Source organism: Schistocerca piceifrons, chromosome 3 (genome assembly GCF_021461385.2).
Source record: "Schistocerca piceifrons isolate TAMUIC-IGC-003096 chromosome 3, iqSchPice1.1, whole genome shotgun sequence".
NCBI lineage: Eukaryota > Metazoa > Arthropoda > Insecta > Orthoptera > Acrididae > Schistocerca > Schistocerca piceifrons.
This window is the reverse complement of record NC_060140.1, coordinates 224,254,727-224,280,469: the sequence shown is the minus strand read 5'-3', so window position 1 is coordinate 224,280,469 and position 25,743 is coordinate 224,254,727. Positions and strand designations below refer to the sequence as shown.

The following is a 25,743-nucleotide window of genomic DNA, read 5'->3' as shown; positions in this document are numbered from 1 at the left end:
AGTGAATGTGCATTCATCAGTGAGTAGCAAAAATGTCTGAGATTGTGACTGAAATACACAAGGCTGTCAATACAATTGCACAATGGATAGACATCAACTACTATGGTGACAGCTGTTGTGTAAAAACAATAGTTCAACATGTTAGAATGACACATGTGACCATATATGGCTTCCCAATGACGTGTATCATAACATCTTCCACAGAAGCAATGGTCTGAATTGAAAGTAGATGCACTTTATCATTTCCAACACCTAACACCGGCAGAAGTGCAGACTAATTGGTAAAATATTCAAAAGGCATACCATATGAAAATTTCTCAATTTCACATTGCACAGTTTCTTCAAAGAGTAAATGAAACAAGCAAACAACATGTACTTTTCAATTCACACATCCTACAGCTTTGAAGTTACCCAAGATGCAAGCTACAGTATTTACTTACAATTTTCTTGCCTCTATTATTCTCCTTTCAACTGTTCTTTATGTCAAATGGTGTGGAGTAGTTCTGTTAGCGAAACATTTCCATACACAATCATACACAAGCTTTGCTATTTCCATCACTTTTATGATATATAAACAGCAAATCAATCCTTTCACTACTTGTGTTATAACATGGTCCACAACATTACTGCACTCAGTTATAGTAACGACAAAAAAAAAACTATTAGGCACAGCCTGTGCATCCACCTCTCACAGGCAGCTAACGTGCTGCATCAGTAATTTGGTTACTAAACACAACCTGAAGAAGCTCTCGAGTCCAACCACCTTAAATATCCACACTCTACAGCCTCAAAATTACGCATTCCCAGACAGGGGTCCCTTTTGAAAAATGGCCAGTTTGCTGCTCCTTGTAAAGCAGTTTACGTAGACTGATGGAAAAAATTGCAACCCCAAAAAATAATTAACGTAGAGTAATGAAATTTTGGGAATACATTTGTCTTTTGGTAACATAAAGGGGCATTCAAAAAGAAATGAGCCAAAGTCTGGAATGCGCAAACCAGTGACAGGAGGGTAATATCGTGGTCTGTATTGAAGGTGTGGTTCCGAGCAGTGTGTGGAAGTTCACAGCCCATCGCTAGAGGGCACGCATGCATGTCACGTGACTATACAGAACTAGCAGCAGCATGCATCAATCGTCCAATGCTGCCAGTCGCATTGCAAACAGTGACATGGAGGTGTCAACAGAAGAGCAAAGAGGTGTCGTTCATTTACCGACAGCGGAGGTAGTAGGAAGAACAGACTTTCATCAACAAATGTCACAAGTGTACGGCAAACTCTGCAAGTCCCGTGCAAGGGTCAAGACATGGCACAAGTGCTTCATGGAAGGACGGGTGTCGTTAGCCAATGACGCACAGTCTGGAGCACCACACTGCATTACAGATGACATCGTCCAGCTGGTGGATGCGCTCATTACACAGGACCGCCGAGTGACAGAGAAAGCCATAGCCGTCATGGTCAGATTGAGCATCGGAAGTGTTCACACCATCATGAAGGAACGATTGCACATGCACAAAGTGTGTGCCCAACAGGTGCCCCACAGTCTTCAACCACACCAGGAAGCATGTTGAATGGCCCACTGTCTTGCTCATCTGCAGCACTATGCTCGGGGAGGGAATGCGTTCCTGGCACGAGTAGTGTCTGGAGATGAGTCATGGTGTCATCACTTCGAACCAGAATCAAAATGACAAAGTCTCCAGGGGAAGAATCTAGGGTCACCACCACCAAAAACGGCAAGGCCATCCACATGAGTGCAGGAAAAGTTATGCTGACATTCTTCGTTGGCCAAGATGGACCCCTGTTGATTCACTTCCTGCAGCATGGGACAACAGTGAATGCTCAGTGTTACTCCAAAACCCCTTGACTACCTTTCGTCAAGTAATGAAATCAAAATGACCAGGCAATCTCACCCATGGGCCATTCCGCTCCACGATAATGCAAAGCCTCATACAGCTGACACGGTCGTGGCACTCCTGCAGAAATTCAAAATGGAAGGTTCTCGGCCACCCCCCATACAGTCCGGACCTCTCTCCCTGTGATTACGCCAATTTTGGTCCCCTTAAAAAGACTCTGAGGGGCAAACGATTCACCACAGATAACGACATCCAGCTGTACGTGCGGAACTGGTTAACATCGCTGACCTGGGAATTTTATGAGACAGCCATTCACTGCCTTGTGTCACAGTGGGATATGTGTCTCAACAGCCAGGGCCAATACTTCTAATATACAGGTACTGGTTTCTGTAATTATGGCAGCCCGTTCCTTTTTTAACTCCCCTCATATCTAAGTGATTAACAGTGCAAGATCACAGGTTAATGTATGCATGAGATAAGCCATTGCAAATGTGAAATGCTGGTACATTAATAATCAGTGTAACCACTAGAGTGTTGAATGAAAGCATGCAAACATGCATGTGTTGTGCTGTACAGGTGTCAGATATCAGTTTCTGGAATGGAGTTCCATGTCTGTTGCACTTGGTCAGTCAGTACAGGATGGTTAATGTTTCTTGTGGAGATCTGGTGATCGAGCAAGCCAAGGCAGCATGTTGACTCACTGCAGAAAGTGTTTGGTTACAACAGCAGTGTGTGGGCAAATGTTATCCTGGTGGAGACCACTCCCTGGAATGCTTTTCAGGAATGGCAGCATAACAGACTGATGCACAATTTTGCAATCCGTGTCCATGGGGCAACTGCTAGAGTGCTCCAGCCAGCTTTCATTACAAAATATAACAGATGTCCACCCTGCTGTCCAACGTGCTCTCACTTTACACCAATCAACTCTCAAATGGCAGTGGTTTGGGGTTGGTTGAATGCACAACACTACTGGGCATCTAGCTCAGAGTATGCTTGAAGTAAGTGATTTGTAACAGTTTGTTGTGTCACTGTGGTACTAACTACTGTTCAAATTGCTGCTGCAGATGCAGTATGATGCACCAGTGCCACAAGCCAAACACGATGGTCTCTCTCGGTACTGTCATGTGGCAGTCCTGGGCCCAGTTTTGTTGCAACCACACTTTCCCTTGGCCACAGCTGCGAGGAATCTTACAGTGGCTACATTCCTGCCAGGTCTTTCTGCAATACTGTGGAGTGAACATTCAGCTTCTTGTAGCCCTATTATACAACCTCATCCCAATTTGGTGTTGATAGCCACCTCTTAATTGCCAAAAGGGGACAAGTCTATTGCACTGTATATAGCAGGCCATCGACCTTGCTGTATGAGGAAACAGATGTAGCAGCCTTCTCTTAAAATTACTTAGAGCAGACCTCTGAAATATATTACACCTACTATCAAAAAATAGACATAGTCTCTTTGAAGGTGTCCTCAAGGAAAATGTCAGTAACTACAAAACAGCTGTAGCAACAACAACTGCAGAAGAAGAAAGGTCAAGTAAAACAAGCAGAAAGATTTATATTTTCAGTAAACTAGATAAAAAGACAGCAATTTCATATCTCAGGGAAGAACCTGAAACATTCAGCTTTGGTCAGGAGCATTTAGAGAAATATTGCTAATGTTTACAAGAATTGTTGATCACACGCAGGCTAAGTATCTACCTAGTAGAGGAGTTTGAGATGAAAGACATTTCAACAGTATGGTGTCACAGTAAAGAAACTTCTGAAGAAACAGCAAGTATAGCACAACAGGTGTAAAACGAATCCAGCACAGCCTCAAAAATGCTGCACCTAGCAGCCCCCCATCCTGCCCCATCCTGCAGACTAACACAGGTACCACTACAGCATTTTCCCTCCACCCCTAACCTAGTACCTAGTATCCCTCTCCCTCTCTATCCAATGCCTCTTCTGTACCACACCACTAATCCTCCTGAGATTACTGCTCACTCTGCCCAGAGGCAACAGGTTTTGTGTGTGTGTGTGTGTGTGTGTGTGTGTGTGTGTGTGTGTGTGTGTGTGTGTGACCTCTGAAGGAGTACTCTGTCTGATAACCTTCCTTCAATGGGCCTGTTAAGGTGTTTTGACCAGAATGACCTCATCCACAGCAACCAGTATGCATTCCAAAAGTATTAGTCCTGTGAAACCCAACTGCTACTTTTACCACATCACGTAGGAGCACATTATTTCTTTACTTCTGTAAAGTACTTGATGCAGTACCACACTAACACTTAGTAACAACAGCATGATCGTATGGAGTATCAAAGAAAATTTCTGACCGGAGTAAGATCTTGGATGGACAATCATTGAATGATCTGTGTGCCTTGCTGTTCATATTGTATTTTACTGACCTGGCAGGCAATATGAATAGTAATCTCAGAATCTTAGCAGATGATGCAGTTATATACAGTGAAGTACCAAATGAAACAAGCTGCACAAATATTCAATCAGATCTTTTTAAGATTTAGAAATGTTGAAATGTTCAGAAATGTTAACTATGCATTTCACAAAATGTAATATCTTATGAAAACAATATCAATGAGCCATGGCTGCAATCAGTCCACTCATACGAATTCCTACATGCAAAAAAATTAAGGGAGTATGGAATGGAGTAATCACATAAGCCTTATTGTGGGTAATGCAGGTGGAACACCTTAGTTCACTGATAACACTGGTAAAGTGCAGTCAGTCTACAAAACACGCCTGGAATTCATCCTATAATATCACTTAAGTGTGTGGGATCCATACAGGGGATGGTATTAAATGAATATAAATGGAACCACAAATCGTCACAGGTTTGTCTGACTGACAGGTCTGTTGACAAACCTGAACTAGCAAAAAACTGCATATGGATGCCAATATCACATGAAAGCTACTTGCAAAGTCTCAAGAATCGGTATCAAGTGAGGAAGCTACAAATCGACTACTGCCCACTACACGCTGCTCTCATAGAGACTGCAAAGACGGGATTAAACTAATTACAACACACACTGAGGTATTTAACCAGTCATTTTTCCTGTGTTTCATATGTGAACAGAATGGGCAAAAACCCTAATATGTGGTACAATGGGTGGTACAATCTGTGTTGCACTTCATTGGTGTTTGCCAAGTATAGATGTAGAACATACTAAGCATTGTTGATTTTTTTTTTCCAGACATCCAGTATATTTGAAATTCATAAATTTGCCATTCTTGCATTAAAAACACATGGTCAGCAATCACTCTCTTCATTGCCGACACAAAACTAGTGACCATGAACTGCCAACATAAGCACAATGTCAAAAAGTGTCTTAGTCATTACATACACTTCAGTCACATATCTTAGTAGATACAATTAATCATGGAATACTCCAGTACAATGTGCATAAGACCGTAAAAGAACAAGAGAGGTGAACAGAATGCAAGACTAATATGTCACTTTAAATAATAATAATAATAATAATAATTTAGTGAGAGACAGAGTTTTAGAGTTGAAAAAAATCAAGAGGTTTACAGATAAGTAAGATGATCTACAAAGTTGTCTGTAAATAAATGTTACACACCACAATATGATCGCTGCATGTTCTGTAGTCGTAGCTTTGCAAGCTGATGCCAGAACTTTCCCATCTGATCTTGCTGCTAAGGAATAGAGCTCATAACCATGTCCATACAATTTTTGAATTTCTGGCCACAGTGTATTCTGTAGAAGATTATCTTCTGTTGGTGGTTCTATCGCACAAAATGTAAAATTTAAAATTAGTTCCAGAGATAACTTCATCTCTACAACAAAGGTGTGACAGGTATTTTACATTAAAGTGGTATCATAATGATGACAGAATGTTGTTAAGCAAGTCAAACATTTGTGTTTTTAATATCCATATGTTTAGTAAGAGCAATTTTCCTTAAATTATTGACACACATTGTAAATATGTGAACAGAGTAATTTCACAGGTTATTGAAAATGACTGATTTTATACATCAAGGGCAAAAGGTAACAAACTAGACATTTGTGGACACAAGGGCATAATGTTAAAAACTGCTAAACTAAAGTGACATCAGTACTTTCTTTAACATTTTTCTATTACATCCACAAAGATGTGCCAAAATGGAATTTTCAGCAGTGAAATAGAAGGCATTGTCAGGAAGAAATATTTTCAGTATGGCAATAAAGTCAAGCTGGCTATTTGGCAGGTATTTGATAACAGAGGGCAGCTAATTACAGCTCGTCTTGTCAATATGTACTTCTTTCTTCTTCCTCTTTTTATTTATTTATTTTTAACAGAAAAAGTTACCAATAACTGTAATTGCAAGAATGTCTAGTACTATAATTATGTACATTCTTTCCTTTCTCAGAAGTTATGTCTGGTTAAAAATGGAAAGTGATGCGGACCTTTTTATTATTAATATTATTATTATTATTATATTATTATTATTATTATTTTTATTATTATTATTATTATTATTAAGTACTAGCTGTTTCCCACTGCCTCTCTCATGTATCAGTAGTTTTGCTGTGATGAATGATGGCAAGTAAGCAAACAAGTAATTCCACAAGATATCTGCGTAGGTACAGTGATCTAGAGACGTTTGTATAAAAAATTCATGCAGTGCCATTATGGATGTAAATAATGAACGTGTTTTGAATCTGAAGGCAAGTATTATATTTTCTAACTACATTTAACAATGCCTCGATTCACTACATTCACGCAAAGGCAGAGTTTTTACGGGGTTTCTCTGGCTCACCTAGTACTAAATTTTGCCAGCAGAGCAACATACACCAACCATTTTTGGCCTCCCATTTTAATGCATTGTGGTGCCTACATTTTTGATCCATCCTCCTAATGATAACTAATTTACGATTAACAGTCAGTTAATAGATCATAATCAAGAGCACCCTCACCAAAAGTCCCCCGCATTCCACATGTAAAGGTATGACTCTATTTGCCGTACAGCCTTTAACAGATGCTGTCATTGTGTGTTCAAGCATCCTGGAAACTGTAAGAGACATGTGACACTTAATGTCTAAAATGTAACAGGCTTGAAGTTGTTCTAATGTCTCTGTAGATCTCAAGGCTGCCAAATGTTCTGCATCCAAGCTCCACTGGTTATGAGATTGCTCTGTGGTTTGTTGGATTCGAATAACTTTCACAGCTTCAGTTCCCTAAGAACTATGAGCTAAATCAGTAGTTTTGTGAGGCTTATAGTAGTAGTTTTAATTATAGTTCTCTGGTTTACCATGTTATTTTATTGTTGTATTTCCGCCAAAACTCTCCGGCCATGCCACGTGGTGAAGGAACTCAATATCATAAACCAGGTGCACATTATTTCATTTGCACTGCCACACAATAATATACAGACACTAAGAGTCGCCAACCATCACCCCAGCATCACCTGCATGCCACTCACATACACCATATTTTAAAATGTTAACTATACTCAAAAAGATACATTTTTACAAGATAGCCTGTGATCTTCCTTGGGGTTCAACCTACCTCCATATAAAATTTCATTGGTTCATCGGTTCAGTGGTAGAGTCGTGAAAACATGACAGAGTTACTTTTGCATTTAATTAGTATTATTATTGATATTAGCATTGGTATTAGTATGGAATTATGGGTTAAACATGTAGAGGATTGTGTAAACATTGCATTCATTAATTTGAATCATATTATGCAGAACATATCAACCAATACAAGCATTTACACAAATATGATAAAGTTCAAAAGTCAAACAGTAAACAGCTTTTTCAAAGAGTAATTTCTGTTCCATATTTCACTTTATATTCTTCAAATCAATAAATACGTTGTACTACACACTTTCTGATGTAGCCTTCCTCAGCACTCAAGCAGTCTCTGTATCAAGTTTTATTACAATTGAGTGGTTTTTGTCATGAAAGTGTAACAGATAGAGTTCCTTTTGGTTTTATAATGTTAGTATGAATTATTAAAGTGAGTTATTTAAGAACCTCCACTTCAGAGTTTTAAATGATGATGTACTTATTGCTTTGAAGAGCTGAATATATTATTGCTTTCTTCCTCCAAGGCCAAGAGAATACTCCTATGCAGAAACTAAAACCTACTATCCTTTCCCTAAAAACTGTTTACCATTATTTACCTCTGTCACTGTATGTCTACTAGAAATGATGATAAAACTTGCGTAAAAAATTGAATTATTCCTTTTATACATTAAATGCACTTCATTCACTAACAGCATGTTTCTCTCATGATGGAACAAATTTTAAGAGGATAAAGGAGAAGCGCTAAACTAGTAAAATAAAACAACAGTGGAGTGCATATTCAATTAATTCTAGGTATATACACTGATAGGGGAAAAAAATTCACAACACCAAAAAATAATTAATGTACAATATTGAAATTTCGGGAAAACATTTCTCTAGGAAACATACTTAAGTGATTAGCAATGCGAGATAACAGGCTAATGTAAGTGTAAGATAGGCCACTGCAAATGTGAAATGCTGGTGCTTTAACAATGCCAGAAGGTTGGATGCAAGCATGCGAACTTACACGCATTATGTTGTACAGGTGTCGATGTCAGTTTGTGGGACGGAGTGCCATGCATGTTGCACTTGGTCAGTCAATACAGGGATAGTTAATGCTGTTTGTGAATGATGCTGGAGTTGTCATCTGATGGTACCCCATATGTACTAGACTGGAGACAGATCAGGTGATCGAGCAGGGTCAAGGCAATATGTATACACCCTGTAGAGCATGTTTGGTTACAACGGCAGTTTGTGGACAAACATTATCCTGTTGGAAAATACCCTCTGGAATGCTGTTCATGAATGGCAGCAGAACAGGTTGAATCACCAGACTGACATACAAATTTGCAGTCAGGATGTGTGGGTTAACCACGAGTGTGTTCCAGCAGTTGTACAAATTGCACCCCAGATCATAACTCCATCTGCAGGTCCACTGTGTCTAGCATGTAGACAGGTTGGTTTCAGGCCCTGAAGTGGCTCCTCCTAACAAACACAAGGCCATCCCTGGCATCAAGGCAGACCCAACTTTCATCAGAAAACACAACAGACCTCCACCCTACCTTCCAATGAGCTGTCCTCGAAGTAACCAATCTGTAACAGTTCACTGTGTCACCGTTGTGCCAACTATTGCTCCAACTGCTGCTGCAGATGCAATACAATGCGCCATGGCCCCACACCCAACACAATGGTGTTCCCTCTCAGTAGCGCTACGTGACCATCCAGAGCCTGGTCTTCTTGTGATTGTACACTCTTATGTCCACCATTGCCATGAATGGCATTCTTGACTAACATCAACTCAACTCAACATACCCAATCTCAAGATTACTAATGTTTACGACCGTTGCCGTCTGGTCCCTTTAATCCCACAAACCAACCAACCAACCAACCTTAATTGCCTCCATAACCTCAACTCCTTTTCGAATCTGAATTTCGCCCGGTCCTTCTCCAAAACCCAAGCCACCTTCCTGGATGTTGACCTTCATGTTGTTGAAGCTCACATCCACACCTCTGTCCATATCAAACCCACAAACAAACAGCAGTACCTTCACTTTGATAGCTGCCATCCATTCCACATCACACGCTCCCTTCCCTACAGCCTAGGTATTCATGGCAAACGTATCTGCTCCGGTGACGAATCCCTCAACAATTACACCAATAACCTGACCAGTGCTTTCCTCTCCCGCAACTATTCTGCAGACCTTGTCCACAAACAGATCTCCCGAGAAATACAGTCCTCCCTGTCCAACAACAATGTTCCTACCCCCAGACCACACAGAAGCATCCCCCTTGTCCCCCAATATTATCCTGGCCTCGTAATACATCAACAAATTACTCTGCCAGGTATATGACTTTCTCAAGTCAACCCCTGAAATGAGATCATCCCTTGACAAAATTCTCCCCACACCACCCAGAGTTGCCTTTCGTTGCCCCCCTAACCTCCATAACATCCTTGTTAAACCCTACAATATTCCCAGACTACCTTCTCTACCCAGCGGTTCCTACCCCTGTAACCGAACCCGCTGGAAAACCTGCCCCATGCATCCCCCCACAACCACCTACTACAGCCCCGCTACTGGTAAAACATACACAATTCAAGGCAGGGCCATGTGTGAAACTACACGTCATTTATCAGCTGACGTGCCTGCACTGCACAGCCTTTTACATCGGAATGACAACAACTAAACTGGCTGAGTGCATGAACGGACACAAACTGTCCACCTAGGAGATGTCCAATACCCAGTAGTGGAGCATGCCCTCCAGCATAATTCTAGGGACCTAGGAACCTGCTACACCGTATGTGCCATTTGGCTTCTCCCAACCAACACCAGTCCCTCTGAACTGCGGAGATGGGAACTTGCACTCCAACACATCCTTTCATCCCGCCATCCCCCTGGACTGAACCTACGCTAAATAACCTCACTCCCATTTACTCTTCAGTCTTCTCCTCTTTCCCTTTCCTCTTTAGCCATTCACGGATCTTTTCATCCTACATAGTTGTGTTCATCTTTATACTATATACATCTTTACTTCTGTATGCACCCTCTTTGGTTTGAAGCTGGCACAGTACTTACAGTAGAATATCTTTGGCTTCCCTCTGACAATCATGCCTCCATCCTTGCTACCCTCCCTGTTTTCCTTTCCCTGTTGCTTCTTAACCTGGGTTGTGAGTAACTGAATCCACTTTCCCTTCTTCCCTTTCTTTCCCCTCTCCCCTCCCTGATGAAGGAACATTTGTTCAGAAAGCTAGGAACGTAAATTATCGGTTCTGTTTTTTGTGTATCTATCGGCTGTACTGAGCTGAGGTAAGTACTGGCCAGCCCCTCTATCTCTTTGTTGATTTAAAGGTTTCATTTATAGTCACATCTTGTTAAAGTGAGACCCAACACATGAATTTAAAGACCCCTTTTATTGTGTGGGCATCAAGAACTCATTGTAAGCCCACAAATTGTGTTGAGAATTTTGATACTGAATGAAGCAGGAATCCAACTTCATTCACAGTGCAGACAGTGAACCGGAACACATGAGTAGACAGCACACTGCATAGGTTTGGCTGATAAAGCAGATATTGGATGCTAGAGAATGTACACATTTATAATTAATTACCACATGAGAAATCATATGTAGTTGAGAAAATGTTACAAATGTCACAGGCCATTATTAACGCCCTCCCTCCTTCCTTCCTCCCTTTTCTCCTCTCCACCTAACATAAAGGCTTGAGAAAGCGACAAATAAACAGCCAACATTATTATATTCAATATGCTGTTATTTGTTTCTTAAAAGTATGGTCTCATCTTGTCATGAACGAATTACTCTTAATGCATTATGAGCAAAGAAGGTGAATAAATAGTGAGTCAGTGCACAATGTGACAAGATGCCAGTTGACAACAGCCAAAACCAGTGCAGAAGCTCTGCTCACTCACTGTTATTGCACCCGCTCGTGTGCAAAATGCCAATGTGACTTATATGAAGAGGGTAACAGTGGGAGCCAGTCCCCGCCATCCAATGCATGGATCTCAGACCGACGGAAGGTGCTTAAGAATTCAGGTCGTAGTTGATGCCCATTATAACCTCTGACAGGAGAGAGGGAGGACAGAACTAAAAAGCCCAGATACTCAACCAAAAGAGCAATATACTGCTAACTGTGACCTCCACTACCCAGTGTGGTGGAAGCTGAACAGAATGTGGATGAGGAGTGCCATGCTGCAAGAACAGTGAATAGAAATGGACATTCTCCAAGTCTGTGGTGAAATGCAAGATCCAGAGTATATGTTGAAATACAATCTGCTGGACAACCCCAGCAACCAAGAGGATTCATCTACGGTTAATGACAAGGCCAAATCAGTCACAAATTTTTGGGAGCAACTTGTTTGAGCAGAGACAGAAAATAAATAAATATCAGCAAGTAAGAACGACTGTTGTTGCAGCAGTATCACAGCCGCTTCCCATGAATGAGAAATCAAGGTAAGCTTACAATACAAAAACCAGACAAAATACCTGTTAATTTTACAGGAATAAAATAAGATGATTCAGGAAATTCATCTTTCACATGCCTCTCTTCCAACTGCACTTGTTGTCCCTCATAAACTGCTTTATTTGATAATCCCAGTGTTGGCACTGCAGCTCCCTGGGGAATTTCTGAAACAGAATTCGTTGCCATAAATTTACCTATCATGAAGTTAAAGCAACCAGTAATTGTTTTCCATTGGCAGTTTTTATGTGCGCACATCAGTAATTGTTCTTAAGTGGCAGTTACTGTGGATGCATTAATGGTGTCCACAACTTAAATATTAAAAAAAAATCATAAACAAATATCAAACACAAATTGTAACATTTATCTTTTAGGTAATACAATACTCAAGTTATAGACTGGAAAATTAAGTTTATGTACCTTCTGCAAATTCTGTGCTATCTTCTCGCACTTTACATATGGACTGAAAATTAGTTACAAAATTACTGGGGGCCTTAAACGTTCTTACAACCTTCTCCTCTGATCCAGATGCAAAGCAATACCTTGAAAGAATTGCAAGACATGACATATCATAGCCATGTACTTGTGGTCTTGCGAGTTCATGCCAGGTTATCTGTAAACCAGAAACAAATCATATATTAGAAAAATAACTATCTCAGAATGCTTTAACACACAATTTTTCAGTGTGGGAAACCACAGCTTAATCTATGCACACTTGAAAACTCTTCCTAAAAAAAATTGTGGCAAAATCATCTAGGCTACAAAACTGTGGAGTCAACCTGTAGCTGCTGATCCTCATTTATTGTGAAATCAAGGTACTACTGGTTTCGGGATAATTAATCACATCTTCAGGTTAAATCTGCAACAACATACATTTGAATTAGAAATGTTAAGTGAAAAGATAAATAGAGCATACTATGAAGGAGACTGAAAAGTAGTCACTTGCCTGGATTACATTAAGACCTTAAACCAATACAACCTCCCAGTGTTCTCTATGGCATATAGCCTGGTTTCATCAAATGCAATGAATGTTGAAAGATCCATCAATAATCTGAGATAATTATGGGTCATCACTGAGGGATATTCTAATTTGGACCTGAAAAAAAGAGAGTGTAAGTGGTCTAGGGTCAGTGCTAAGGGGTAGCATCTTTGATTAGTAATTGAAACATCCTCGGTCCCAGGTTCGAATCTTGCCACCACTTAAATTTTGGATAATAATTAGCATTGGCAGCCAAATGCTCCTGGTCTAAGAAGTTATCCTCATTCTGCCAATGGCCTTTTCAAAGAGAGGGGAGGAGTGGACAGAGGTTGATGGCACTCTGTTACCCTTGGGATGGGGAAACTGCTACTAAAGGCTGAAGAATCAGTACTTATCAACAGCATGAGGATGTAAAAGGCTATGTAAACCACTGCATTAAATACACATAATGTGTACCCACAGGACATGTGGCCTGGGTTGGGTTGGGTTGGGTTGGGTTATTTTGGGGAAGAGACCAAACAGCAAGATCATCGGTCTCATCGGATTAGGGAAGGATGGGGAAGGAAGTCGGCCATATCCTTTCAAAGGAACCATCCTGGCATTTGCGTGGAGTGATTTAGGGAAATCACAGAAAACCTAAATCAGGATGGCCAGACGCAGAATTGAACTGTCGTCCTCCTGAATGCGAGTCCAGTGTGCTAATCAATGGGCCACCTCACTCAGTACAAGCAGCCTGTAATTGAAAAAGTGTCATGATGATCTTTCCACTGGCAAAAGATTCCAGAACAGCCCGCCATTTGGATGTCCAGAAGGGGACTGCTAAGGGGGAGGTGACCATGAGAAACAGACTGAATAACCAACAAAAGGACAGTGTTGTATGAGTCGGGGTGTGGATTGTCAGAAGCCTGAATGTGGTAAAGAAGCTATAAAATATGGAAAGCGAAATCCAAAGGCTGAATCTAGATATAGTGATGGTCAGTGAAGTGAAATGGAAAGACGACTAACATTTCTGGTCGATGAGTATAGGGTAACATCAACAGCAGCAGAAAATGGTGTAACGGGAGAAGGATTCATTATGAATAGGAAGGTAGGGCAGAGAGTGTGTTACTGTGAACAACACAGTGAAAGGGTTGTTCTCATAAGAATCGACACCAAACCAACACCAGCAACAATAGTTCATGTATACATGCCGAACTCACAAGCTGAAAATAGCAAGATAGAGAAAACTTATGAGGATATTGAATGGATAATGCAGTTCATAAAGAGACATGAAAATCTTATAGTCAAGGGGGACTGGAATGCATTTGTAGGGGAAGGAATAGAAGAAAATGAGAGAGGAGAAAGACTAATTAAGTCCTGCAATAAATTTCAGCTAGGAACAGTAAATACTCTATTCAAGATTCCCAAGCAGAGGAAGTATATTTCTAAAAGAACGGGAGATACAGGAAGATTTAAGTTAGATTACATCATGGTCAGATAGAGATTCCAAAATCGGATACTAGACTGTAAGGTGTACCCACAAGCAGATACAGACACAGATGCAATGTAGTAGTGATGAAGAACAGGCTGAAGTTTAAGAGATTAGTCAGGAAGAATCAATACGTGAAGAAGTGAGATACAGAAGTACTAAGGAATGACTAGATATGGTTGAAGTTCTCTAACATTATAGGTACTGCAATAAGGAATAGCTCAGTAGGCAGTACAATTGAAGAGGAATGGACATTTCTAAAAAGGGTAATCACAGAAGTTGGAAAAGAAAAACACAGGTACAAATAAGGTAACTATGAAGAAACCATGAGTAACAGAAGAAATACTTCAGTGGATCAGCGAAAGAAGGAAGTACAAAAATGTTCACAGAAATTCAGGAATATAGAAACACAAGTCACTGAGGAATGAAACAAAAAGAAAATGCAAGATAACTACATGAAAAATATGAAAAAATCGAAAAAGAAATGATTGTCAGAAGGACTGATGTAGCAGATGAGAAAGTCAACACAACCTTTGGTGAAATTGAAAGCAAAGGTGCCAACTTTAAGAATGCAATGGGAATCCCACTGTTAAATGCAGAGGAGAGAGAGTATAGGTGGAAAGAGTACATGGAGAGCCTTTACAAGGAGGAAAATTTGTCTGATGTGACAGAAGAAAAAACAGGAGTCAATTCAGAAGAGACACAAAATCAAGTATTAGAATCAGAAGAGCTTTGGAAGACTTTAAGATCAAATAAGGCAGAAGAGAAAGATGACATTCCATCATAAGTTCCAAAACATTGGGAGGAAGTGGCAACAATATGACTATTCACATTTGTGTATAAAACATGTGAGTCTGGCGATACACCATCAACTTTCAGAAACATACTATCCACACAATTCCAAAGACAACAAGAGCTGAGAAGTGTGAGAACTATCACACTATCACATTAACAGCTCATGCATCCAAGTTAATGACAAGAATAGTATACAGAAGAAAGGAAAAGAAAACCAAATATGTGACAGATGAAATCCGTTTGGCTTTAGGAAAGGTAAAAGCACCAGAGAGGCTTTCTAGCATTGCAGTTGATAAAGAAAGCAAGACTAAAGAAAAATCAAGACACATTCATAGGATCTGTCGACCTTTGACTATGGGAAAACTGAAACACAAGAGAATCGAAGCACTAGAGATGTGGTGCTACAAACAAATGTTGAAAATTAGGTGGACTGATAAGGTAAGGAATGAGATGGTTCTGCATAGAATGGGAGAGGAAAGGAATATGGAGAAAACACTGACGAGGAGGATAGTACTTGGAGGTACAGCTATCTCAGATGCAATGATGAAATGATAACAATGTGTGCAGCCGCAGCTGCTAGTTTAAGTCATAGCAGAAATTAACACAAGCAGTGGGCTGTACATGTTACGCGACTGTATATCGATAGGGGTTGTGTGGGTTGTATAAGACCAAAGTATCTTCTTTTTCGAAGATTGGGAGTCATTTTACAAATGAAATGGCCAATCGAAGATTGGCAATTATAGTACAACAACAGGTGTTGCTTTTCGTTGGTAAAATTGCTAACACTTTTAACACAGTGGAAAAATTCTGTGTAGTGTGCTTTCTTTTTTTGTACAAATACTACTAATTAAGAATTAAATTTGATAAAAATAAGACTGATTAAAATGGGCTTCCAGTTCCAGGAACAACTAGGTTAAATTAGGTTAATGATTACAAATGTGAGATAAATTAGGGAAATAGCTAAAACTGACAAGGGCTATGTAAAAATTTATACTAAAACTAGGTAAATGAAAACCAAAACACAAAATACAATGGAAGTTACATACTAAAACTTTCTCTGGATCTGAGACACAGAGCCACTCTCTTGAATTTCGATTTTTTATGGCCTCCTCTATGAGTAGCCCATTTGCAATAACAACAACAACAGTTATCTTATATTCACTGCATTTTGACTTTTTGTTCACACTCACCTAGTTTTATTATACATTGTATCTAGCATGATTCCATTTTCAATGTCAGCTATTTCATAATTTACTACACAATCATATTCGTTAATCTAATTTAACCTAGTTGTTCCTGGGACAAAAATCCCAATTTCAGTAACTCACAATTTAATTAGTTTTAATTTTTAATTAGTAGGATTTGTACAAAAAACTAAAAAAAGTAAGCACAATATACAGAGTTTTTCCACTGTGTTAAAAGCTTTAGCAATGTTACCAATGACAAGCAACAAATGCATGTTATTGTACACTTTATCTTCAACTGACAATTTCATTTGTGAAACAATTCCCAATCTTTGAAAAATAAGGTACTATGTTCTTACACAACACTCATGCCCTCTACCAGCATCCAATAGCTCTCTGACAGTAGGTGCAGCTCACAGCTTGTGTCAGTTTCCGCTATGACTTAACTGCATCTTCACACAATGTTACCGTTTCTTCATTGCAGTCCAGAAAGCTATTTTTTCTAAGTACTATTAGGAGTCCAACACTGGTAAGTTGCTACTGTACTATATTTACCGGATTCTGATGCCATACTTTTGTGTTGTTTTGCTTATCCATGTTATTTTTCCAATTCCAAATTAGAATGCTCCCCAATGATGACCCATAATTATCTAAGATTACTGTTGGATCTTTCAACATCTACTGCATTTGATGGTGTCAAGATATGTGCCTTATTGAATATTGGGACATCACTTTGGTTTAATGTCTTAATGTAATCCAGCAAAGTGACCACTTTTCTATCTTCTTCATAGTTTGCACCATTAGTTTTTTTCACTTAAAAGCCTCTAATCCATATATATGTTGCTGTAGATTAAACCTAAAGATGCAATTCACTATCACAAAACTGGCTGTGCCTTGATTTCACATTAAACAAGGATTAGCAGCTGCAGGTGGACTCTACAATTTTTAGAAGATTTTATTACAATTCTTTTTTTTTTTTTTTTAATTTTCAAATGAGTATACTTTATTTTGCTTACTTGACATAACCTTTGGTACTTAAGTCTAATGCCTCTGTGGTTACAATCAATGTTCACACACACAGAATCCATGTTTTACGCAACGTTGTGTAACACTGTTGGAATGGGAAGGCGTGAACAGAATTTCACCTAAGCACGCCTGATTAGAATTATTTGTTTAACTTTTACCTTCAAATGCCACATTTGTAATGTGGTCTCCTTTCAATTTTCTCCTCATTGTACCCAAGTTATGTCTGAACTTATGTAGCATTTCATTTCCTCTCTTTCTGTCCATATTTCTTCATCTGTTCACTGTGTTTCTTCCTCCATATTCAGACCATCCTCTAGCTTGTCAATAAGACTTCTCAGCAAATTTTTGACTGTTAGTTACGGTACTAAATTTTGTTTTACCTCAAAATCATTCTTCACATATTCTAATCTCCTTTAGGTATTTTTGTTTGTTTCAGTTCCTCATCGATTGAGCTACGTTGAGAATTTTCTTTGTGAGCTTGCCTTCCTTCATTTCATGTAAGTGAGCATAAAATTTTAACCAGAAGTTTTTGTCTAGTTTTCTGGAGTTTTTGATTTGAGATCTTTCACCAGTTACCATAGACCCCACATGCGTTAAATTATTCCGATTTAACACCTGTAGTACAGGATGATGACAGTTAAACTTTCAAACCACTGTAGAAATAACACCACTGGTCATAATGATGTCAAATTGCAACGGAATATTATCAGAGAAGGGGGGAAAATGTATGGCAGAAGAAAAATAAATAGTTACAAAATGTAGCAATAGATGACGCTGTAAGCATCATAATTTAATAGTGGTCGACTACGAATGACAAATGAATCATATAACAATGCCTAAGGTGTAAGTTTGACATTAAACAAACCGTACTACTCAGCGTGCATGGGTGTACAGGTGTCATACTGTTAATTACATAAGCCAATCCACCACGGCAAGGTCGTATCACATCAAATGGGGAAAATCAGCTTTTAATTGCCATGAGGCCAAAAACTGCATAAAAAGCATCAATCAAAATCAAATCGGATTATTAATTTCCATGTGACTAGCGCAAAACATGTTCAACATGCAGTCCACCATTTTCTGCGGCAAGTTGAAATAGAGTTTTACCCTACTACCCACATCTAACTGCCAGTATCACCTAATTGTCACAGATCAAAATTGTGGAAGATATTTTCTGGTAGATAGCAGTGCAGGTCTGTCATACCAGTTTCAAATGGCAAGGAAGTTAAGACTCCAACTTTAATCTTATGCTGCAAATCGATCAGAGATAAAAATTACAGTTCAAAGCTGTTAACCATTGATTTAGGGCTCAAATGCTATTTTGAACTGCCATTCATTGTAGAAGACACGTCAAAAGGCATATTGGGAGCTAATTCCCTTTATCATTATGGTTTACTCACTGATCTCAAAAACAGAAAGTTGATATACATCACCAAATTAAACATTTCAGCAGAGGTAATGATGCAGATAGTGGAGGTTTGCTATGAGAGATTAATAAAGCTGTGTATGAACTTATTTTATTAATTAAATAACTGGCTTTCTTTAAAATGGCTGACTTTTCACAAGCAACAAAAAAATTCAAAAAATACGTCCACTGCAAAGAAGACAAACACAAACAGCTGCACTCACATAAATAAACTCTACGCACTAGTGGTCAGAATGTGAGCATCAACAAGAACAAGAACTGCGAACACACACAACTGCAATTATGCAAAACCTTTCCAACACTCCCACTGTTTAAGTGATTGCATTTACCAATTAACAACATTGAGCTTTGAGTGCAAATATACAATTTTTTCTTTGGTTAATGCTTTTGTCAACATATCAGCAAGTTGTTCTTTGGTACACACGTAAAAAACTGTTATCTCTTTACACTGCACTTTTCCACGTAAGAAATGAAAGTGTACATCTACATGTTTGGTGCGTTTGTGATATTCATGATTTTTCGATAACTTGATTGCACTCTGGTGGTTGATTTGTAAAGTAGTTGGTTCTTGAAACTTGATTCCCAGACCACCTAGTAATTTTCTCAGCCAAATTGCATCCTTAGCAGCAGCTAAATATTCAGATTCAGTTGTACTTGCAGCAACAACCTTTTGCCCCTGAGAAGTACAGGTTACAGGACCACCAGCCAAAAGAAATACAAATCCTGTTGTTGATTTCCACAATGTAAGATCACCTGCATATTCAGCACCAGAAAAACCAACCAGTTGCATTTTGCTCCCGCTGTTTGAGTACTCCATACCGTAATCTGGTGTTTCAAGTAAGTACCTGTAAATTCTTTTCACTGCTTGCCAATGCGCATTAGGATGGCTGTTCAAAAATCTGCTCACACTGTTCACTGCAAATAAAATATCTGGTCGAGAGATAGCTGACAAAAACATAAGAGATCCAACCGCTTCATGATATGGTATTTTTTTCATCACTGAACTCTTCATTGTTAGGTAACAGACTCACATGAGGATCAGCAGGGACACTTAAACCTTTTCTTCAGACATTCCAAATTTCTCAATTACTCTTCTCGTATACTGGTGTTTCCCACACAATCTCGCTCAATTTCCACTCCAACAAAGCAATGACCTTCACTGACAGTGATTTGAAAGATTTCTTTTAGTGATGTACCAACTTTATGAATTTCTTCAACTGACTTTGATGCAATAAGACCATCATCTACAAATAATTCTAACAAGTTAACATCACCACTGATTACACTACTGAATAAACATGGATCAGCGTCAGTTACTTGACAACTACAACATGAAAGAAAGTCTATAAATTTATTGCTCCAACACCGAGGAGCTGGCTTAAGTCCATACAGTGATTTCTGAAGCAAACTACAGGTTTCTCTGTTTTAGGCACCACTCCCTCAGGTATGTCCATGTAAACTACTACTTCAAGCCTTCCATACAGAAACACTGAGCGAACATTGAACTGTACCATCTCTAGGTCATTATAAGTGAAAACTGCCAAGAAAACTGAGTGAATCATGTCGTATCACTGGTGAAAAAATCTCATTGTAGTTAACACCATACTTCTGTTTGAAATCTCTTGTGCATAGCCGTGCTTTGTACCAAGTTATCTTACCATCTGTGTCAAATAAAACCTTGAACATCCTTTTTGAGTCAATAACTCTCTGACTATTAGTTCTAGGAAGTATCTTTCAGGTTTTGTTGTCTTCATGAGCTTCCACTTCCTCTGCAATCGCTTTTTTCCAGTGTTTTGAGCCAGGACCAGAAATTGCTTCTTTGAATCTGTAAGGATTATTATACTGAGCAAAATCAGCTTCATATCTTGCTGGCTTGCGGATGATAGAACGATCTCACAGGTGCATCGACTGCCCTTTGGTAGGTTGCTCTTCAGTTTCCAGTTTAGCCTTACTTACGTCATTTCCTGAAATTTCCATCTCTTCCTGTGCTTGCACTGGTTCACCAGTAACTTCCTTGTGCCAATCCACGATATCTTGTTCTTCATCAGTTTTGAAGTTTAACTATGTGTCAGCTTCTTGTTGTGCAGACACTGAGCTGCTGCTAACCTCATTGAATGTGACATTCCTCAATACAAACACTTTGTGACTCGTGGGATCATAAAGTCGATAATTTGTTGATTCTCCTTGCTAACCAAAAAGTACAACTTTCCTGGATCTAGCATCAAACTTGCTGTGAAATTGTTTTGGTACATGAGCAAAGGCATCTGACCCAACCACTCGAAGATGTCCAACATGTGGTTTTCGTACATTCCACAACTCATATGGAGTTTGCTCCAAATTGTGTTTTGTTGCAACTCTATTTCATATGTATACATCAGTCTTAACAGCCTCTGCCCATAAAAACTTCAAGTTTTTGGCTTCCAATATAGCGCATGCACTTTCGACATTGTGCAACTGTCCCTCTCAGAATGACCGTTCTGTTCTGGCGTGTATGGAGCAGTTGTTTCTACCTGAATTCTGTGATTCCTCAGAGACTGTTTCATACCATAGTCAATGTATTCAGTTCCACTGTCCACATATAATGTGTCAACATTCTGACCAAACATGTTCGACATAAAGATTACTAAATTCACAAAGCCGATCAATAACATCAGATTTGTGTCTTAAAAAATAAACAACTCTGTATCATCATCTTTGAACCAACAATTGATTCAATTGACATTGGCCTACACACGTCTGAATGAATAAATTCCCACGGTTTTGTTGAACGATTTGTCTCTTTGTTGCTGAACTTCAGTCAATGTGCCTTGCCTAGCTGGCATGATTCACACAAAAATCATGCTGACATCTGTTGAATTGTTTGTGTGCTGACATGTCCTAACCGTTCATGCCACTGTTTCAGATCAGTCACTGCAACATTAACTTCACTCCCTATTGTTGATTCTGTCATGAAACGCATCCTATAAATATTGTTCTCTTCCTTCACACCTTCAGCTACAGTCTTTCCGTCACGTATTGTTTTTGTTTGAAAGCTGCAATGATTTTCTTTTCGCCATGCATACTCCAACACTAAACAAGTTCTTTTTGATACCTGGTACATACAAAACATTTTCGAGATGTGCCTCACTCCATTTGGCGCTAACTTCTTTGCTGACAAAAATAGTACCAACACCAACAACTTGGCATTCTTTATCATTACCCAGTAACGAATGCTCCCCAGTCACTGGACAGAACTTTGAAAACCATTCCCGACGAAAATTCATGTGACACAATGCACCACTGTTCAACAGCCACACATCTTACTGATCACATTCAAACCACTTAGCGTACGTCTCTCTAGACTTTCTGACAACTCAACACATTATCTGCTGACACAATAAATGCACACCCGGATTTATTTTCACCACTCTTACATTTCCCTGTGTCTCACTTTTTCTACTGGCACTCGCGAGCTATATGACCATGCTTCTTGCAGTAAAAACACTCGACATCTGATCTCGTTTTTCGATCTTGTGAACTTTTGGTTTTATCAGGATATCTTTTTTTTTCCTTTTGTCTGTAGATGGACATCACTGAAAATGCACCAATTTCTTCGTCACTCATATTTAACTGGGATTCTTCTTCAATAAGATGTTCCGTCGAGGTTTCCAAGTTTTGCTGTCGAGCTGGCACACTGTCCCAAGCTGTTTTAAATGCATTTTATTTTGATGGTAAAGATGCAATGACTTCTGCCATTACAGCTACATCTGAAACCTTTTCTCCAACATTTCCAAGTTGTAATGCTAGATTTTCAACTTTAGCTACATGTGCAACTACACAATCATTTGCATTCATCCAACATTCATTCATGAAAACAGTGAGTTATTGTTAGTTTGCTGGCTTCTAACCATTGCTCATGTATTGATCTCAACTTGTTCCATATATCGTGGGCTGTCTCACAAACCAACAGGCTTTGCAGTTGTGTATTGTCTATTGACGTGGAAATCAGAAACATACCTTTTGCACTTCCTTTTGCCCATGCTTTCAAGCCGGCATTGTCGTCTTCATTAGGTTGACCTCGTGTACAAATTACAACAACAAAAATTCCATAAGCCTTCAAAATTGCAGTTATCTGGAATTTCCATGTCTGACAATTCTTCACGTCCAGATCTGAGATGTATTTTGAAGATATTTCTTCAGCCATTGCAGATTTCTTCTCTCTTCTTTTCGTCCAAACACGTCAGAGTTGGGATACTGAAAGTTTTTCCTCACGCAAACTGAGCAATGACTGGGCACATAACCTGATGTGCATAGTGGAGGTTTGCTAAGAGAGATTAATAATGCTGTGTATGAACTTATTTTATTAATTATAATAACTGGCTTTCTTTACAATGGCTGACTTTCACATGCAACAAAAAAATTCAGAGAATACTACTACTGTAAAGAAGACTAACATAAACAGCTGCGCTCACAAAATAAACACTATGCACTAGCAGTCAGAATGAGAGCATCAACAAGAACAAGAACTACAAACACACACAAATACAATTATGCAAAACCTTTCCAACAGTTAATCATTCTTTCTCTCTTGAAGAATTGAATTCGGCCCTGAATAAATGTAAATTGGGAAAAGCAGCAGGACTGGATGACATTAGAGCTGAACAAATCAAGAGTTTTGGTCCTTCTACAATGTTTTGGTTACTGGAGTTTATGAACAACTGTATTCGAGAATTCAAGATTCCTAAAGTATGGCGAAAAGCAAGAGTAATTTCCATAGTGAAAACAGGAAAGGATAGGAAAGATCCCAAAAATTATAAACCTATCTCCTTACTCTGTCACCTCTACAAAATACTGGAGAGACTCATTCTTCAGAGAATGATTAGAAAGGTGGAGCCTCTTCTAATACCACAGCAAGCAGGTTTCAGAGAAGGGAAAAGTTGCATGTCTCAAATATTAAACTGAACACAACTATCTAAGAGAGATATGAGAAACAGCTCATTAGAGGTGCTGTCTTTATCGATCTATCTGCGGCTTATGATACGATCAACCATTGGCTCCTTCTGAATAAAGTTTATGATATAACTAAAGACTTCACACTAATGTGCTATATTAGAAACCTTCTCCAGAACTGCAGATTTTTTGTCGAATTTCAGGGTAAGAAAAGTAAATGGAGAACTCAGAAAAATGGGCTACCACAAGGCATTGCGGCTTGCACCGCTATTATTCAACATCTATAGTGATGATCAACCTATCCCTGAAGGAACTCCAAGCTTTATTTATGCTGATGACTATCACTATTCAGGCTGACTGTTTTGATACTGTAAAAGACACACTATCAAAATCTTTGGAAGAATTCAATGTTTACTATCATGGGAATTACTTGAAACCTAATCCTGCCAAGACTCAGACCTGCGCTGTCCACCTGGAGAATCAACAGGCAAATAGATCCTAAAATATATCCTGGGGCGGCATCATACTCTAACATAACCCTACTCCCAAATATCTTGGAGTAACTCTGGATCATGCTCCAACATATAAAAAGCATTGTCTAAACACCAAACAGAAAGTGGCAGACAGAAATAACAAAGTGCGAAAATTGACAGGTACATCATGGGGTGCTAATCCATGCACTGTGCGCTCAAGCGTGCTTGCTCTATGTTATTCCACTGCTGAATATGCATATTCGGTATGGTACAAGTCCAGTCATGCCAGGAACATAGATGTTGCTCTAAATGAGTCTTGCCGGATTATCACGGGTTGCTTAAGACTTACTCCCGTGGACAAACTCCATTGCCTCACTGGCATAGCTCCTCCTGAAATCAGACGTGAGGTAGCTGCGAGATATGAGAAAAGTAAGGCCACAACAAGGACGCCCATCCACTATATGGTTGTCAGCCCGCACATCGTAGGCTGAAATCAAGAGCGAGCTTCTTGACAACTACTGAGGCTCTCATCAAGAATCCACATGTGGCAAAAATCTCGCGATGGCGGGAGAAATGTCAGTATGTGGGAGAATGGATGGCTCCAAAGGAAGAACTTCCCCCTGGACATTCGGAGAAGTGGTTAATATGGAGGTCTCTCAATAGATTACAATCAAACACAATAAGATGCAAGACCAATCTGCAGACTTGTGGCTTCTCTGTGGCCTCAGTTCTTTGCCATTGTGGCACTAAACAAATTAACGGCCATTTCCTTCATTGTTCCTCATCACCAGCCACCTGCACCATGCAAGACCTTATGAGAGCTACACCAAATGCACATGAAGTGTCCAATTTTTGGTCTTCTTCTGTGTAAAATTATGTTAACATTTATATATACGTATATTTTATATTTCTGTACTTTTGACATGATGAATAAATCATTGTGAATGCTAAAGGCACATTAGGCTCACTCTATGCAACATGCCAGTTTTTCAAACATTCGGAGAAATTGTTTGGGCTGAGAAAATCATCCACAATACCAAATGTGTTGAAGCAATAAGTGCATCATTACATCACTATGTCTAGTGGTCCATCAGTGTGCTTGTTGACTTGACCCACATAAATTGCAATTTGCTAAAAATGAAGTTCAGTTTCTGTTAAATATACATAGGTTCATCACAATCACAACGGGGTAGTCTACTACAACTTGTGTGAAGCCAAACGGTCAATGGCGAGTTTTTGGAGACTATCACAAATTCCATTAGCCAAAAAAGATAAACCAAAATCAGCTATTATTACATCTTTTGGTCTTTATGGATTTAATTACACGCCCTTTGGACTTCATAATGCACCTAGTACGTTTCAGAGGTTTACACGTGAAGTTGTAACAAAACAAGATTTCCATTTCTTGCGTTTCGATTATATTTTAATAGCATCTGAATCTCCAGAGCAACATGCCAAGCATCAAAATTCATTCTTTAAACAGCTGAATAAATATGTCTTGTAACACGTAGGAAATCAGTGTTCGGAGCACAATAGCTAACATTCTTGCGATATTTAATTACATCTGCAGGAACAAAGCCAGATCCACAAAAGGATATGACAATAATGAACTACAAACACAACACAAAACAGTTC

At 39.2% G+C, this 25,743-nt stretch overlaps 1 protein-coding gene across 1 annotated transcript in view; it reads right to left on the bottom strand.

Moving 5' to 3' along the window:
- The window catches only part of LOC124787988 (elongator complex protein 2), a 70,576-nt gene that overhangs the window by 13,449 nt on the left and 31,384 nt on the right, over positions 1-25,743 (bottom strand). Inside the window, exons 7-9 of the mRNA XM_047255020.1 lie at positions 12,249-12,441; positions 11,855-11,995; positions 5,424-5,589 (exon numbers count right to left, since the gene is read on the bottom strand). Of these exons, the coding sequence (XP_047110976.1) occupies positions 5,424-5,589; positions 11,855-11,995; positions 12,249-12,441 (500 nt within the window). The remainder of the gene's footprint in view (positions 1-5,423; positions 5,590-11,854; positions 11,996-12,248; positions 12,442-25,743) is intronic.